General features: G+C 41.7%; 2 protein-coding genes and 1 long non-coding RNA gene across 5 annotated transcripts in view; 1 reads left to right on the top strand and 2 right to left on the bottom strand.

Annotated features, from left to right (window-relative positions):
- Positions 1-18,933, bottom strand: part of mus81 (mus81 structure-specific endonuclease subunit) — a 355,921-nt gene that overhangs the window by 31,657 nt on the left and 305,331 nt on the right. For both annotated transcript variants that reach the window (XM_070083779.1, XM_070083780.1), the window contains one exon: positions 3,732-3,936. In XM_070083779.1, the coding sequence (XP_069939880.1) occupies positions 3,772-3,936 (165 nt within the window). In that variant the 3' untranslated portion in view covers positions 3,732-3,771. The remainder of the gene's footprint in view (positions 1-3,731; positions 3,937-18,933) is intronic.
- The window catches only part of LOC138852519 (uncharacterized), a 389,852-nt gene that overhangs the window by 93,419 nt on the left and 277,500 nt on the right, over positions 1-18,933 (top strand). The gene's annotated exons all lie outside the window — the stretch shown is intronic.
- The window catches only part of LOC128688062 (intraflagellar transport protein 74 homolog), a 694,157-nt gene that overhangs the window by 502,209 nt on the left and 173,015 nt on the right, over positions 1-18,933 (bottom strand). The gene's annotated exons all lie outside the window — the stretch shown is intronic.

Raw genomic sequence — 18,933 nt, 5'->3', positions numbered from 1 at the left:
TAGCCGAAGAGCCAGAAACGAATATGCACAGATCAGAAGGGAGGCTCAGCGACAATATGAAAATCACATAGCATCAAATATCAAGTCAGACCCGAAGCTGTTGTATAGCCACATCAGGAGGAAAACAACAGTCAAGGACCAGGTAATCAGACTGAGGAAGGATGATGGGGAGTTCACAAGAAACGACCAAGAGGTATGTGAGGAGCTCAACACTAGATTTAAAGAAGTATTTACAGTGGAAACTGGTAGGACTCCAGGAAATCAGAACAGGGTGATACACCAACAAGTGCTGGATGAGGTACACATAACCAAGGAGGAGGTAAAGAAGCTGCTATGTGAACTTGACACCTCAAAGGCGGTGGGACCAGACATCTCTCTGTGGGTCCTTAGAGAGGGAGCCGAGATGCTGTGTGTGCCACTAACAAAGATCTTCACCACATCCATTGAAACTGAGCTACTCCCTGAGGTATGGAAGATGGCAAATGAAGTCCCAATTTTTAAAAAAGGAGACAGACAGGAGGCATTAAACTACAAACCTGTGTCACTAACGTGTATAGTATGCAAAGTCATGGAGAAGATCATCAGGAGGAGAGTGGTGGAGCACCTGGAAAGAAACAAGTGTATAATCGACAACCAGCACAGTTTCAGGGAAGGAAAATCCTGTGTCACAAACCTACTGGAGTTTTATGACAAGGTGACAGAAGCAAGACAAGAGAGAGAGAGAGAGAGGGGTGGATAGACTGCAATTTCTTGGACTGCAAGAAGGCCTTTGACACAGTTCCTCACAAGAGGTTACTGCAAAAGCTAGAGGATCAGGCACACATAACAGGAAAGGCACTGCAATGGATCAGAGAATACCTGACGGGGAGGCAAAAACGAGTCATGGTACGTGACGAGGTGTCAGAGTAGGTGCCTGTGACAAGTTGGGTTCCACAGGGGTCAGTCCTAGGACCTGTGCTGTTTTTGGTATACGTGAATAACATAACGGAAGGGATAGACTCAGAAGTGTCCTTGTTTGCAGATGATGTGAAGTTAATGAGGAGAATCAAATCAGTCTAGGATCAGGCAGGACTACAAAGAGACCTGGACAGGCTACAAGCCTGGTCCAACAACTGGCTCCTTGAATTTAACCCTACCAAATGCAAAGTCAAGAAGATTGGGGAAGGCAAAGAAGACTGCAGACACAGTATAGTCTAGGTGGCCAAAGTCTGCAAACCTCACTCAAGGAAAAAGATCTGGGGGTGAGTATAACACCGAGCACATCTCCTGAGGTGCACATCAATCAGATAACCGCTGCAGCGTATGGGCGTCTGCCAAACCTAAGGATAGCGTTCTGATACCTCAGTAAGGAACTGTTCAAGACTCTGTACACCATTTATGTCAGGCCCATACTGGAGTATGCAGCACCAGTTTGGAATCCACACCTGGTCAAGCATTTCAAGAAATTAGAGAAAGAGCAAAGGTTTGCAACAAGAATAGTCCCAGAGCTAAGGGGATTGTCCTATGAAGAAAGGTTAAGGGAAATCAGCCTGACGACACTGGAGGACAGGAGGGTCAGGGGAGACATGATAATGGCATATAAAATACTGCGCAGAATAGACAAGGTGGACAAAGAAGAGTTGTTCCAGAGATGGGACACAGAAACAAGAGGTCACAATTGGAAGCTGAAGACTCAGATGAATCAAAGGGATGTTAGGAAGTATTTCTTCAGTCATAGAGTTGTCAGGCAGTGGAACAGCCTACAAAGTGATGTAGTGGAGGCAGGAACCATACATAGTTTTAAGACAAGGTTTGATAAAGCTCTTGGAGCAGGGAGAGAGAGGACATAGTAGCAATCAGTGAAGAGGTAGGCCAGGAGCTATGAATCGACCCCTGCAACCACAAATAGGCGAGTACAGCCAGCCAGCCAGCCAGCCAGCCAGCCAGCCAGCCAGCCAGCCAGCCAGCCAGCCAGCCAGCCAGCCAGCCAGCCAGCCAGCCAGCCAGCCAGCCAGCCAGCCAGCCAGCCAAGCCAAGCCAGCCTAGCAGCCAGCCAGCCAAGCCAGGCCAGCCAGCCAGCCAGCCTAGCTAGTGAAGAAGAGTGAAGAGTGAAGAAGTAGCCTAGCCGAAGCCAGCCAGTAGCCAGCAGCCAGAGTAGCCTAGTAGCCAGTGAAGAAGAAGAAGAAGTAGTAGTGAAGAAGAAGAAGTAGTAGTGAAGAAGAAGTAGTAGTGAAGAAGAAGAAGTAGTAGTGAAGAAGAAGAAGTAGTAGTGAAGAAGAAGTAGTAGTGAAGAAGAAGAAGTAGTGAAGAAGAAGCAAGCCAGCCAGCCAGCCAGCCAAGCCAGCCAAGCCAAGAAGAAGTAAGCCAAGCCAAGCCAAGAGCAAGAAGTAAGAAGAAGCCAAGCCAGAAGTAGCCAAGAATGAAGTAATAAGCCAATAGCTACAGTATAAGTAAGTAGTAGAAGAATAATGAAGAAGAAGAAGAAGAAGTATAAGAAGAAGAAGAAGTAAGAATATAAGTAACAGAAGCCAGTAAAGTAGCCATAGAGCCAGCCAGAAGCCAGTAAGAAGAAGAAGAAGTAAGAAGTGAAGTTAAGTAAGAAGAAGAAGTATAAGCCAAGTTAAGAATAAGCCAGTAAGAAGAAGAAGAAGTAAGAATAAGAAGAAGAAGAATAAGAAGTGAAGAATAAGAAGAAGAAGAATAAGAAGAAGAAGAAGAAGAATAAGTAAGAAGAAGTAAGAAGAAGTGAAGCCAGCCTAAGAAGTAGTAGAAGAGAAGAAGCCAAGAAGCCAAGAAGTAAGAAGAAGAAGCCAAGATAGTAAGCCAGCCAACCAGTAGCCAGTAGCCTAGCCTAGAAGTATAGATAGAAGAAGAGAAGTAGAGAAGTAAGAGAAGAAGCCAGCCAGCCAGCCAGCCAGCCAGCCAGCCAGCCAGCCAGCCAGCCAGCCAGCCAGCCAGCCAGCCAGCCAGCCAGCCAGCCAGCCACTGCCTCCCAACCCTCCTTTACTGCCTATCCCCACCATTCAGACTGCTGGAGAGTGAGGTATTTCTTAGCTTGGCTTAGCTGCAAAGGTGCGTTGAATTACCACTCCCACAATACAATGTGGGTGCATAGATTTTTTTCCTACTGCGCACACTTACCACATAGACCCATTCTATCACATGTATGCTTATCAGCTCTCTCCTGCTCAATTTGAAGGTGCTAGAATTTATGCGTACTAGTATGTCAATAACCCTGGTGCGTAAGCCATACTAGTACGTCGGAAACCCTGAAAGGGTTAAAGCTCGGACATCCAGCCTCTTCTCATTCATAACATCCACAATCATCTCTTTCTTATCATTCACACAACATCCACGCACGTTCAAACATCCCACTTTGACGGTTTTCTTCTTTTTCTTTTTCTATGTAAATATACTCCCTAAAATATGTCAACCGCATTGTAAACCTGCAAGGAAACAAAAGAATTTGAACTGTTCAGTGCTAGAGAAAGCCATCCTCTAGCTGCCCACTCTGTGTCTGCCTCCTTCCATTCCTTACACTACAAGTAGTAGTTTTGTAATAATACCTTAGAATATGGTTTAAATAACTAAAATGCTAACAATTAATTAGCAATTCTGTATTTTTTGCAGTGTGAGAAAGGCATTTCCTTGAGAAAAATAAAACTCTGCCTTAGGTCTGGCCACACATGCACAATAATGAGCATGTGTAATGTGCCTAGCAACTAGGAGTTAGAGAGGCACTTATACTGTACCTTTTATAATGTAGTCTGATGCAGTCAGTGTGTATCTATTCTATAGTATAGTTTGCTTAGTATACAGTCTAGCAATGATGGTGCTCAAAGTTGGACCGAGGTTCCTTCCAGATTTCCCACACTTCAGGGATGACAACATTTGTTCAGTAGCATCATCACTTTTTAGTCTTTCATATGCTGATACCAGCAATCCTGGAGAACCATACTGTAAAATACATAGCCTTATTAAACATAAAATTAACATTAATACTTTTTTTTTTGTTTTGTACTGCTTTCTAGAATAAACAAAATGTAAAACATCACTTTAACAAAACTTGGTTTAACGGATTTCAGAATTAACGGACAAAACCTGTGGCTAGAAACAACGGACAAAGTTTGTCAAATCCAGAAGTTTGTTATTGTTATGATCATGGAAAAAACTATCTCTTCATACAGATTTAATGGACAACTGTTATTAACAGACACCTGTCTCCACCTTATCAGTCTGTTATATTAATGTTTCACTTACATTAAAATTTTGTAAACTGAATAAACATGTGCATTTATCTTACTACTGTAATAATTTCAAATTTAGATTATTGTACATCTTTCATAAAATCAGTTAGCTAATTAAGACTTGCCTAAAATGTTGTGGGTTATATGAGCTTCACAAACAGTGGTAATGGATATGTACATCATCCTGACTGTTTTGCTAACCCATGCATTGTAAGTTTTTCAAACAAATATCTGAATCTTATTTAGAGAGATTAACTTAAGCTAGTATATGCAATGGAAGAAAAAACTGGAAATGTTTATGATAGTTACTACAAATATATGAAGTGCTCAATGCCCTTGAGAGAGAGAGAGAGAGAGAGAGAGAGAGAGAGAGAGAGAGAGAGAGAGAGAGAGAGAGAGAGAGAGAGAGAGAGAGAGAGAGAGAGAGAGAGATGACTCGAGTATGGAACACATTCGTTCAGCATAATGATGTCAACGAGATAACGTCAGTTGATCAAATGAAAATGCTGGCCCACAGATGGCTCCAACTTCATCCTGTTCCCTACTTGTATGTCTCATAACAATAAAAATGCTTTCAAATGAGCTGATGTAGGTAACAGCTCTTAGCTTGTCAATAAAGTTAGGAATCCTTAACCTGTAAATAGCTTGTCAATAAAGCTAGGGATCCTTAACCTTGTCAAACCATGTGTAAAGAGAGAGAGAGAGAGAGAGAGAGAGAGAGAGAGAGAGAGAGAGAGAGAGAGAGAGAGAGAGAGAGAGAGAGAGAGAGAGAGAGAGAGCGAGAGAGAGAGAGAGAGAGAGAGAGAGAGAGAGAGAGAGAGAGAGAGAGAGAGAGAGAGAGAGAGAGAGAAGGCAACACTTCCAGCTCGTCGGCCCACTGCCACCCTCACTACCAACCCCGCTATAAACACCCCCACCCACGATACTCCACCCCACCCACGATACTCCACCCCACCCACAATACCACCACCCACCCTCTCTCTCCTGTGAACTTCATTGTAAACCTACAAGCCTCCTCTGGGATGACTTCACACCGCAAAATAGCAAGAATATCTACGCTATCTGGCTATTGTCCCAGTAGTTACTGCAGTGTTTGTGCGTATACCACAAGGGACAAAATTCTTCTTAGATGTAAGGCGCCTACTTGTTCCAACTACTGCCACACAGATTGCATTCCAGAAGAAGAATTTTGTTGCAGCCATGAAGAACCATGTTGTAAATCTTGCAAACAAGGCAGCCAGGAAGCTTACAGCACTTCGCCGTATCTCGCATCTGCTTGACAGCAGGGGTTGCAAGATCCTGTATGAGGCACAAGTACGCTCACACCTTGAGTATGCTCCACTTTCTTGGTTTGCCTGCCCCCCCCCTCTCATCTGCGACTGCTTGACAGAGTAGAGAACAGAGCAATACATCTCATCTCTCGCCTGGACCCATCCTGGATAGATCTATCATTTCAGCAGAGCCTTCAACATAGGAGGGATGTGGGTGGCCTTACTGTTATGTAAAAGGCCAATATTGTCAAAATATCACACTTGGATCCACTTCGAGGACAGCGTGAAACAAGCTTTTATGCCACAAGATGGGCAGAAAGCAGCAACTTCACTCTGGCTGTACCCTTCTCCAGAACATCACTCCATCTGAGATCATACAAACCCAGGATGACTCGAGTATGGAACACATTCGTACAGCATAATGATGTCAACGAGATAAAATCAGTTGATCAAATGAAAATGCTGGCCCACAGATGGCTCCAACTTCATCCTGTTCCCTACTTGTATGTCTCATAACAATAAAAATGCTTTCAAATGAGCTGATGTAGGTAACAACTCTTAGCTTGCCAATAAAGTTAGGAATCCTTAACCTGTAAATAGCTTGTCAATAAATCTAGGGATCCTTAACCTTGTCAAACCCTGTGTAGAGAGAGAGAGAGAGAGAGAGAGAGAGAGAGAGAGAGAGAGAGAGAGAGAGAGAGAGAGAGAGAGAGAGAGAGAGAAAGAGAGAGGGAGACAGAGGGAGACAGAGGGAGAGAGAGGAGAGAGAGAGAGAGAGAGAGAGAGAGGGGAAGGGGAGGGAGAGGAGGGAGGGGAGGGGAGGGGAGGAGGGAGGAGGAGGGGAGGGAGGGAGGGGAGAGGAGGGAGAGGAGGGGAGGAGAGAGAGGAGGAGGGAGGAGGGGAGAGGAGGGGAGGGAGGGAGGGAGAGGGAGGGAGGAGAGGAGGAAGGGAGAGGGAGGAGGGAGGGAGGAAAGGGAGGAGGAGAGAGGGAGGGAAAGAGAGGGAGGTAAAGAGAAAGGGAGGTAAAGAGAAAGGGAGGTAAAGAGAGAGGGAGGTAAAGAGAGAGGGAGGTAAAGAGAGAGGGAGGTAAAGAGAGAGGGAGGGAAAGGAAGAGGTAAAGAGAGAGGTAAAGAGAGAGAGAGAGAGAGAGAGAGAGAGAGAGAGAGAGAGAGAGAGAGAGAGAGAGAGAGAGGAGGACCAGTGTCGGAAGAAAAAGGAACTTGACAGACCGGACCACCTGTTTAGAGACCTGTTCTCAAAACAAACCAGCAGGATCTCCGAATTGATGAACACTCTCACACGTCACCCACTCAACCACTCCTATCTCAGCCCAGCAGGTGGTACTGTGCCTTATACAAGACCACATACCAACATCCCTGCAGCTGCCTCAGCACCCTACCTCTCTCAGGGGCAGGCACCTTACATGCCCTACACACCCACCACAAGCTGACCACATCATGAGGAGCCAGTCTATCAGCATCCTGTCGGCCAACATTAGAGGTTTCATTACTAATGTTGGACAGCTCACACATAGCTTTGTGAACACTCGGCGTCCTGACATGATAGCTGTTGTTGAAACATTTTTGGATGACAGGACTCCAGAAAATTTTGCAAGAATTGCTGGCTACACCTCATGGATGAGAAGAGACAGGCAAGGGCAAGGAGGAGGTGTTGCTGTGTGCTTCTCTAAAAGTGTTCATGCCCAGCACATTGATGTTGCCACCCCTACTCATCTTGAAATGATGTTCTTCAAGCTATGCATAAACACTAGTACCTCTGTACTAGCATGTGCAATGTACAGACCTCAGCGGCAACATGCAGACCCCATCAACTTCCTAATGGAAAATATTGACTCCCTTCTGCTACAACACAACTGTCAACATATCATAATTGTTGGTGACCTCAACCAACACCTTATACAGAGGGACTTTGATGACCTTCTTGCAGTATTTGACATGAGAAACTTTGTTGATTTCCCTACTCACATCTCTGGCTCCTCCCTTGACCCAGTAGTGAGTGATCTGGCAGAAGGCAGAGTCACTTGTCAACCCCTTGGCTACGTTGGATCGTCTGACCACAAGGCTGTTTTTATGACACTTAAGATCCCAACAGAACGAGGTGAGGAGTCCACACGCACAACCTGGCTATGGGAAAGAGGTAATTGGCCAGCCCTTCGCTTACAGCACTTCGCTGTATCTCGCATCTACTTGACAGTAGGGGTTGCAAGATTCTGTACGAGGCACAAGTACGCTCACACCTTGAGTATACTCCACTTTCTTGGTTTGCCTGCCCCCCTCTCATCTGCGACTGCTTGATGGAGTAGAGAACAGAGCAAGATGTCTCATCTCTTGCCTGGACCCATCCTGGATAGATCTATCATTTCAGCAGAGCCTTCAACATAGGAGGGATGTGGGTGGCCTTACTGTTATGTACAAGGCCAATATTGTCAAAGTACCACACTTGGATCCACTTCGAGGACAGCGTGAAACAAGCTTTTATGCCACAAGACGGGCAGAAAGCAGCAACTTCACTCTGGCTGTACCCTTCTCCAGAACTTCATTCCATCTGAGATCCTATATACCCAGGATGACTCGAGTATGGAACACATTCGTACAGCATAATGATGTCAACGAGATAAAGTCAGTTGATCAAATGAAAATGCTGGCCAACAGATGGCTCCAACTTCATCCTGTTCCCTACTTGTATGTCTCATAACAATAAAAATGCTTTCAAATGAGCTGATGTAGGTAACAGCTCTTAGCTTGCCAATAAAGTTAGGAATCCTTAACCTGTAAATAGCTTGTCAATAAAGCTAGGGATCCTTAACCTGTGTAAAAAAAAAAAAAAAAAAAAAAGGTGAGTGAGTGAGTGTAGGTGTCACGGTTAGCTAGACACCTCTTCTACTGTCATCTCCCTCCTTTCCACCTGATCTCTGTTCTCTCTCTCTGTTCCTTCATTTTCTTTTTTTTTTCTTTTCCACCCCATAGAAAAAAGCAGATTAAAACACATTAAGATGTACGTCATGAATAACATCTAAACTACAAAGAGCAAAGTTATTCCAATCCTTAACCCCTTCAGGGTCCAAGGCCAAAATCTGAAGTGGTGCTCCAGTGTCCAAGAAATTTTGAAAAAAAAAAAAAAATTATTTTTTCTTACAGAATTAAAGAGTATATTTTTGTGAAGGTAATAAGACAAAAAAAAAGTTTTTTCTGGTCAGTACTTACCGAGATACAGCGGTGGGAAGTTGACCCAAAATGACCGGGTGGCGGCAACATTAGTGACTTCCGCAAAATCCCATTTTTTTATTTTATGTTTTTTTTATACTTTTTTCTTTTCTTTTCTAATTTTTTTCTTTTTCTAATAACATTTGTGGCCTGTGAGACCAATATAATGTATATTGTATAAGTGTACACTCATTGTATTCAACACAATAACTGCACTAATTTGTTTATCATTATATTGCTTACAAAACTTGTTTACAAGTTTATTGTAAACAAAATGATGAAAATATTAGTGCGGTTGTGTTGAATACAACGGTACCATATGGTACAATGGTGCCATATGGTACAATATGGTACAATGGCACATGATACAATGGTACCATATGATACAATGGTACCACATGGTAGAATGGCACCATTTGGTACAATGGTACCATACAGTACTATATGGTACAATGGTGCCATAGGGTGCAATGGTACCATAGGGTGCAATGGTACCATATGGTACAATAGCATATGATACAATGGTACCATATGGTACAATATGGCACAATGGCACATGATACAATGGTACCATATGATACAATGGTACCACATGGTAGAATGGCACCATTTGGTACAATGGTACCATATGATACAATGGTACCATATGGTGCAATGGTACTTTATGGTACCATATGGTGTAATGGTACCATATGGTACCATATGATGCAACGGTACCATATGGTACATTGTACCATACAGTACAATGATACCATATGGTTCATTGTACCATATGGTACTGTTGTATTCAACACACTAATATTTTCATTATTATTTTGGTTACAATAGTTGTTTACAACAAAAATATGCAAAAATGTTGTATATTAGTAATGTTCTATTATATATTTACAAGTGTACAGGAACTTTACGTGTTCCTTGAGGTGGATGACAAAGCACTTTGTCTCGGGAACTGCGGAGTCATTAGCTAGCTTGTGTCGCCACTCACTCAGTCTTGGCTGGTGTCTCATGCCACCAACACCTATTGACCATATGGTACATGGTATATGTTACAGGGTACCATATGGTACATTGTACTATATGGTAAAGGGTACCATGCAGTACAGGATAACATATGGTGCAGGGTACCATATGGTACAAGGTACCATATGGTACAGGGTACCATATGGTACAGGGTACCATATGGTACAGGGTACCATATGGTGCAGGGTACCATATGGTGCAGGGTACCATATGGTGCAGGGTACCATATGGTGCAGGGTATCATATGGTACAGGGTACCATATGGTACAGGGTGCCATATGGTACAGGGTACCATATGGTACAGATACAGGGATAACTATAGAAATAAGTCACCCTGACTTTTTTGCGTTATTCTAGGATTTTATACATATGCTACTATGTATGATAATCTATGTAATTGTATTTCTGTACACCTGAATAAACTTACTCAAGTGCATGTGGCATCATAAGTAAGTTTATTTAGTTATACACAAATAAAGTTACATCGAATATAATACTTAGCAGCATATGTTTGGAGAACCTAGGATAACCCAAAAAAGTCAGACAGATTTATTTCCATTAGGGTCCCTGTACCCTGTACCATATGGTACAATGTATTATATGGTACAATGTACTATATGGTACAATGTACTATACATACATTGTACCATATGGTACCATATACCATTGTACCATATGATACCATTGTATGACATGGCACCATTGTACCATATGGTACCATTGTACCATATGACACAATGGTACCATATGGTTCAAAACCATAGAATTCGTCTTCAGCTCCACTTCCATCAGTCTTAGAACTGTAAGTTGTGAAGAGGAGAGTCAGAATTCGCCCGGAGAGTGAGTGGGGAGTGAGAGCATCTTGCCGCCAGGCACTATGAACAAAGCTACTTTGCCGGCGTTCCCACAATGCCATGTGGGCGTCCAGATTTTTTCTATGGTGTGCACACTGACCACCCAGACCCATTCTCTTAGATGTAGGCCTACCAGCCTTCTCATGCTAAATTTGACGGCGCTAGAATTTTGGCATAGATCTACGGTTTGGACCCTAAAAGTAAAGCCGTAGATCTACGGGACGGACCCTGAAAGGGTTAAACTTAAACACAAGAATGAAAAATATTCATTTGGACCAACCTGCCTTTGCAGGAAATAATTGATGGGTTAAAAAAAATTAATGCACAATGTCTTCAACATCGGAGGAAGTGGAGATGCCATGACTGAGGGCAGGATGTGGTGTTAAGCACTGGACCTGCCACCACCAGCTTCAATTACCCTATTCATTTCCTGATTATTCATTATATACAGAATTAGTAGTTTGGAAATTAGGAAGTGAAGGGTTACTAAAACTATTATCCAGAGGACTCAGGAGGGGTTACTGAAGTGACAAAGGATTAAGCAAAATATTAGATCTGGGGGTGTATAAATCTATAGTAAAGGGAATGAGGGGAGGGGTTGGCATAGGAAAGGTTGCAGGGAGAGGGAAGAGGAGGTTTTGTACACAAGAAGTTTGAATATCCAACAGGCGTGTGTAAGTGTGTTAGAAAGAGGTGGAGGCAAGTGGCTTTTATGACTTGATGTGCTGTTGAAACATGAGCAAAGTAACATTTGTGAAGGGATTCAGGGAAACTGGTTAACCTAGAGGTGGGAAGTACAGTGCTTGCACTCTGAAGGAGAGTTAGGGATACTGAAGTTTGGAAGGGAATCTGAGCTGTAATGTTGGTGCACCTCTGGCAAGACAATGAAGGAGTGATGGTTAAAGTGTTTCCTTCTCTTTTAATTTATACTTTCACTTCTCTCTTATCCACTGATGATATTCTACTCATACTTTGTATACCTCTTACTCTCACTGTAGCTACCACTAAAAATATGATATATCTAAATACATGCACATACCCAAGTTAACTCATCAGCATTTTATCTACTGATACATAGTCTAACACACTGCTATTATTATTATGCCTATTCATATCTCATGTACACTTATCTTTTTCCTTTTCTTAAAATATGTATTACATATTACCAAACTTCTTTCTATACACAGTCTAATTAGAGGCCCCCATTATCATTTACCTCTGCCATGACAAATGTACCACTTCAAGTATATTCAGTACGTCAAAAATAGGTCTATATCTAATGATGTAAATTATATTTGTAAATGTGATCCTGTTGATCAATGACTGATTTCTTCATTAGGTATTTAATACAGTGAAACCTCTCTCACTAACAGACTAATGGGTGGTAGGGGGTCTACAATAATGCTATTGTCAACAATACCCGAATTATGAAATGTTTCGTGATTGTCCAGTTGTCACCTGTAGTAGTAGACTTGGTCTGCTGATGCATATGACACCCAGAAACCAGGAATACAGGTATTGTAACCTGTAGTACAATAGTTCAGTACTGTACTGTATAATAATTTTATACAGTGGACCCTCGACATTCGATACTAATCCGTTCCTGAGAGCTATCGAATGTCGAAAATATCGAAAGTCGAATTAATTTTCCCCATAAGAAATAATGGAAATCAAATTAATCCGTGCAAGACACCCAAAAGTATGAAAAAAAAAATTTTACCACATGAAATATTAAGTTTAATGCAATAGAATAATTACAATAACAACAATAACAATAGAATAATTGACACTTACCTTTAATGAAGATCTGGTGATGATTGATGGGATGGGAGGAGGGGAGAGTGTCAAAGTTGTTACTGTTTAGAAGGGGAATCCTCTTCCATTAGGACTTGAGGAAGCAAGTCCTTTTCCGGGGTTATTTCCCTTCTTCTTTTAATGCCACTAGGACCAGCTTGAGAGTCACTGGACCTTTGTCGCTGTTCCTTTAACCCTTTGACTGTTTACGTCTAGCGGCTTCAAATCAAGCAGGAGAAAGCTGGTAGGCCCACATGCGAGAGAATGGGTCTCCATGGTCAGTGTGCACCATATAAAAAAAATCGGGGAGCCAGTGGTGCATTGTGGGAATGCCATTTCATTCGTCCTTTTTCAGCATGCTTAGCATTAAGAAATATGCGACTCCCCAGCAAATCTGGGACTCTTCTTTTCCCAAGTGATGCTCTAACACAGATGGAAGTGTCAGTGAAGATAAATTTTATGATTTCGAGGAGTTTGAGACCAAAAGCGGCGGTGATGATGATGGCGATGGCGATGACGATGACGACGACGACGACGACGACGACGACGACGACGACGACGACGACGAGGAGGAGGAAAAGGAGGAGGAGGAAGAGGAAAAGGAGGAGGAGGAGGAGGAAAAGGAGGAGGAAAAGGAGGAGGAGGAGGAGGAAAAGGAGGAGGAGGAGGAGGAAAAGGAGGAGGAGGAGGAGGAGGAGGAGGAGGAGCTTTGTGGTGAATTTTCATGTGGTATTTATGGTTGTATTCTCATTTTCTTGGTATCATTTGACAGAATGTAAGATATATTACAGAAATAGAGATGATTTTGAATGGTTTATTGACTAAAAGTAGCAGAAATGCTCAATTTTTGCCGATGTTCAAGAGTAAACAAATCACATTACGCAGCCAATACACATCAACTGGTGGGTCTAATGTGTGTTCACAAATGTGCTATTATTAGTTATACAATTCCTACAATTATGCAGTAGCCTGAATAACAGGTTAGGTTAAGTAAGGTTCATCAGGAAACAGGACAAGTGTTTCCTGATGTGGGTCTGAATCAGATGACGAACTGCCGTTGGAGCTTTTGATCATCTGACCAAGGTCTTCTGCTGGCTTACTGGTCCATCCCTTTAAAAATTATGGTCATAGTTATAACCATTTGTTCAATCTCTGATTAACAGTAAATCTTCTATTTTTTTTTTTTTTTTTTTTTTTGTGTGTGTGTGTGTGTGTGTGTGTGTGTGTGTGTGTGTGTGTGTGTGTGTGTGTGTGTGTGTGTGTGTGTGTGTGTGTGTGTGTGTGTGTGTGTGAATAAAAATTCAAAATGAAAAACAAGCATAAGGGGGCCTGGAGGCATGACTAATGAACAGAGAAAATGTTATTTTGGTGTCTGGAATGTCTGCATTGCTTATTATGGAACCTATTTTGAATTTGGCCTTTCTTGAATTTTGTGTGAAATTGGCCAAATTAGTAATTTCTGATCACTTTATTGGGTAGTTGAAATAGGTAAATAGGCAGTTTCTTGTACTGAATCAATAGAATAAAAGGAGTTCTAGCAGTCTGGTAGACTCAAACAATGGAACTGGCCCAAAATAGGGCTCAAAGTGAATGAAGCTGCTGATGCGTAAATATTGCCAAGACCACTAACCTTGCAAGAGCGTAATTCTGTAAGCTTTTCATCAAATTTCGTGCTTTTGGTTTCATTACCTTCAGAAAGAGATTCTCTATCATTTCATAAGCTTTTTTTTTTTTTTGGAAAATTCTTTGTCCCTGGGAACAAGTTTGCAAACAGAGGTGTCGACCCTCAAAGGGTTAATGAGAGGTTTTATTATAGTTCTATACATTTGTCAATTGTTTCTGTTCCATCCATTCATTCTACTTTCTCATTGGTGATTCTTTCTTACAGCTGACCCTCACTTATATGATTAGTGTTTCATAAAGTAACTGCTACTTGTTATTACAGTGGACCCCCGGTTCGCGATCCCATCGGTATCCGATAAATCCAGTATTCGATACATTTTAATGCAAAAATTTTGCCTCTGTTCCCGTTAAAAACCAGGTATACGCGATTCGTCCGAGACGTGTACATGTGTGGCCTGAACTGCCCCGTGTGTGCCAGTGTTTACAAGCCAGCCAGTGTGCTCGCATCTAAGGATACATTCCATATTATCACAGTGTTTTTGGTGCTTGTTTCTGCAAAATAAGTCACCATGGGCCCCAAGAAAGCTTCTAGTGCCAATCCTTGGAGAGAAAGGGAGCTAATGACTATTGAAATGAAGAAAGAGATAATTGCAAAGTACGAAAGTGGAGTGCGTGTGTCGGAGCTGACCAGGTTGTATACAAAACCCCAATCAGCCATCTCTACTATAGTGACCAGGAAAACGACAATCAAGGAAGCTGTTGTTGCAAAAGGTGCAACTGTGATTACGAAACAGCGACCGCAAGTGTTAGAAGATGTTGAGAGACTGTTATTGGTGTGGATATATGAAAAACAGATAGCAGGAGATAGCATCTCTCAAGCGATCATTTGTGAAAAGGCTAGGCAGCTGCATGACAATTTGGTAAAGAAATTGCCTGCAACTAGTGGTGATGTGAGTGAATTTAAGGCCAGCAAAGGTTGGTTTGAAAGATTTAAGAATCGTAGTGGCATACATAGTGTGATTAGGCATGGTGAGGCTGCCAGATCGGACCAAAAAGCAGCTGAAAAATATGTGAAGGAATTCAAGGATAACATAGACAGTGAAGACTTGAAACCTGAACAAGTGTTTAATTGCGACGAAACAGGCCTGTTTTGGAAGAAATTGCCAAGCAGGACCTACATTACTCAGGAGGAAAAGGCACTCCCAGGACATAAGCCTATGAAAGACAGGCTTAATCTTCTGATGTGTGCCAATGCTAGTGGTGATTGCAAAGTGAAGCCTTTATTGGTGTATCACTCAGAAACTCCCAGAGCATTCAAGCAAAAGAATATCCTCAAGGCTAATTTGTGTGTGTTGTGGAGGGCAAACAGTAAGGCATGGGTCACTAGGGACTTTTTCTATGACTGGTTACACCATGCATTTGCCTCCACTGTGAAAAATTACCTGATTGAAAAGAAATTAGACCTTAAGTGCCTCCTGGTATTAGACAATGCCCCTGGTCATCCTACAGACTTGGCAGAGCGACTTTCTGGGGACATGAGCTTCATTAAGGTCAAGTTTTTGCCTCCTAATACCACTCCTCTCCTGCAGCCCATGGACCAGCAGGTCATTTCCAACTTCAAGAAACTGTACACAAAAGCTATGTTTGAAAGATGCTTTGAAGTGACCACAGACACTCTACTGACTCTAAAAGAGTTTTAGAAGGATCACTCTAATATCCTCAATTGTGTAAACCTTATAGGTAAGGCTTTGGAGGGAGTGACTAAGAGGACCTTGAACTCTGCTCGGAAAAAAACTGTGGCCAGAATGTGTAGACAAAAGGGATTTTGAAGGGTTTGAGGCTAACCGTGGGAATCCTATGCCAGTTGAGGAATCCATTGTGGCATTGGGGAAGTCCTTGGGGTTGGAGGTTAGTGGGGAGGATGTGGAAGAGTTGGTGGAGGAGGACAATGACAAACTAACCACTGATGAGCTGCTAGATCATCTTCAACAGCAAGAGGCCAAACCTGAGGAAACTGCTTCGGAGGAGGGGATAGAGAAATTGAAGAAGTTGCCTACTTCAAAGATTAAGGAAATGTGTGCAAAGTGGCTTGAAGTACAAACCTTTTTTGATGAAAATCACCCTGACACAGCTACTGCAAGCCGTGTTGGCAACCTGTACAATGACAATGTTGTGAACCAATTTAGGAAAGTCATAAAGGAACAAGAGGTACAGGCCTCTATGGACAGATATGTTGTGTGACAAAAGTCCAGTGACTCTCAAGCTGGTCCTAGTGGCATTAAAAGAAGAAGGGAAGTAACCCCGGAAAAGGACTTGCTACCTCAAGTCCTAATGGAAGGGGATTCCCCTTCTAAACAATAAGTTCGACACTCTCCCCTCCTCCCATCCCATCATTCATCACCAGATCTTCATTAAAGATAAGTGTCATGTATTCTATTGTTAGTAGAGTACTACAAACTGTGCATGTCTTCTTCAGTTTGTGTGCATTAAACTTAATATTTCATGTGGCAAAATTTTTTTTTCATACTTTTGGGTGTCTTGCACGGATTAATTTGATTTCCATTATTTCTTATGGGGAAAATTGATTCGCTTTTCAATAATTTTGGTTTACGATGAGCTCTCAGGAACGGATTAATATCGCAAACCGGGGGTCCACTGTACTTACTTGCAAACAAGTAACTGTTACTTGATGTTACTTATAGTACTACCAAACCTACACATAAGAGTAGTGTGCAAATTAATTGGAACAGGAGTAAATTTTGTGATTATCTCATAACATCTTAGTCTCCAGCTTAAGAAGAGTTTGTTACCAACTTCTGGCAACCATCCACCTGTGGTGTTACCCCTGTGACTCTCAGCAGTGCTACAACAGCTGTTGTTCTATAAGGCTATTCCTGCAAGTGTGCTCCGTGACTGAATATGGTTTCACCAAATTCTTCCCTTCATTTCATGATTACTGCTGAAATTCATGATGGATGTTACACCTAGGAAGCATGAAAAAATTTTGATCCCAGCAAAGTCAATTGTTGGTCGGATTCTGAAGAGAGATAATGACACTGGTGATTGTGGACAGCTGTATCGAGGAAGATGTTTAAGAAAACGCAAGACAACGCCTCATGAATACAAGGCTATCATTAGAAATAGTGTGAAGGATCTCAGGAAAACCAGCAAAGATCCACAGCAGATTTGGCTTCAGTTGGCATATACAGTATGTTGATTTTTCAACTGATGGATCAAGGCTCCTTGAAGTTGGTAGAACTGCCAGAAAGCCAGTAAAGGAGGAATTATTGATTGTTGCTATGAAGAAAAAATGGCCACGGTGGGCACTCGATCATGAGGGATGGATGACAGATGAATAAAGAAAAGTTATATTCTCAAATGTGGCACATTCCGAAGTAAACGGGTAGAGATCAGAGGCAGTGAGAGAGAGCAAAAGTGAACAGCTTTGGAATGGACACATTCAACCAAAACACCCACCTAAGAAGATGTTTTGGGATAGTTTTACTGCTAAAGTCCCTGGACAACTTGTTATGGTTGAGGGAACAATGAACAGTGATAAATATAAGGCAATCCTGGCAACTCATTTGCTGCTCATTGTGGATAGAAACATTCTTGATGGAGAAGTCATTTTAGAGGAGGATCTTGCTCCATGCCACACTTTCAGAAAAATGCTGACATTCTTTGAAGAGAGTGGGCTAAGCATTCTAAATTGGCCTGGAAACTCTCCTAACCTTAACCCAATTGAGAATCCATGGGCAATAACCAAATGCAGGATTGCAAAACAGGACTGTTCATCTGTGGAGACAATAACTGCTGTCATTATTAGGGCCTGGTACTATAATGAAGAACTTCCCAAAATGTGTTCAACATTGGTTGATTCTATGCCAAAGCATGTAGCAATGCTTATAAAAGCAATGGGTAGTCATATCTTTTATTAAATCAATTATCTGTCATATCAATGCATTATATTTTCCAAATAAACATTAATTTTCCATATAAATGTCTTATTTCATCACTGTTCCAAATAATATGAAACTACTGTAGTAACTGTTAAATGATGTTACTTATAATACTACCAGACCCACCCACAGTAACTGCTACTTGATGTTACTTACAATACTATCAGACCTGTACACAGTAAATGCTACTTTGTTATTTATAATACTACCAGGCCTTCACACAGTAACTGCTGCTTTATTATTTATAATACTACCAGATCTGAACACAGTAACTGCTACTTGATGTTACTTATAACACTACCACACCTTCACACAAGTAACTGTCACTTATAATATGCACACTGTATAATTTGTAACTGAAGATAATTCTAGGTAAAAAAATCTAGATATTTTTCTTAAAGCTCAGCACAGATGTAGAAGATATCATATATAAGGTACAGAAAACACAATAATATAATTCAGCTTTACAGTCAACCATGGATATAAGGGGCTAAAAGAGGCGACTGTCCCTGTGTCCAGAAAATCAGACTAATGTTAAAAATTAACAAAACCCCCCCAAAAAAATGCACTTATGTAATCTCCTGCATACTTATTATAGCACTATAAAGACTATTTAATTATACTGATATAAACAGTAAAAATAATGGAGCTAAAATTACAATTTACTGAGTGGATTTTGCCAGTTATTTTAACCCTTTCACTGTCATTGTCATAATAGTACAGCCGCCAGTGTTGGTGCCATATTAATACACCAAAATTCTAGCAGCTTCAAATCTAGCAGGAAAAAGCTGATAGACATACATGTGAGAGAATGGGTTTGTGTGGTCAGTATAAAAGATATCCCGCAGCACGCAGTGCAAAATGAGAAAAAAAAATCCGACCGTGTTTTTGGTTTAAAATGCCAACTTTGAGGTGTATTTTTGTATGGTATTGATGGTTATATTCTCATTTTCTTGGTATCA

This window comes from Cherax quadricarinatus, chromosome 10 (genome assembly GCF_038502225.1).
Source record: "Cherax quadricarinatus isolate ZL_2023a chromosome 10, ASM3850222v1, whole genome shotgun sequence".
Classification (NCBI taxonomy): Eukaryota; Metazoa; Arthropoda; class Malacostraca; order Decapoda; family Parastacidae; genus Cherax; species Cherax quadricarinatus.
The sequence above is the reverse complement of the archived record's forward strand: the minus strand, read 5'-3'. Positions and strand labels throughout refer to the sequence as shown.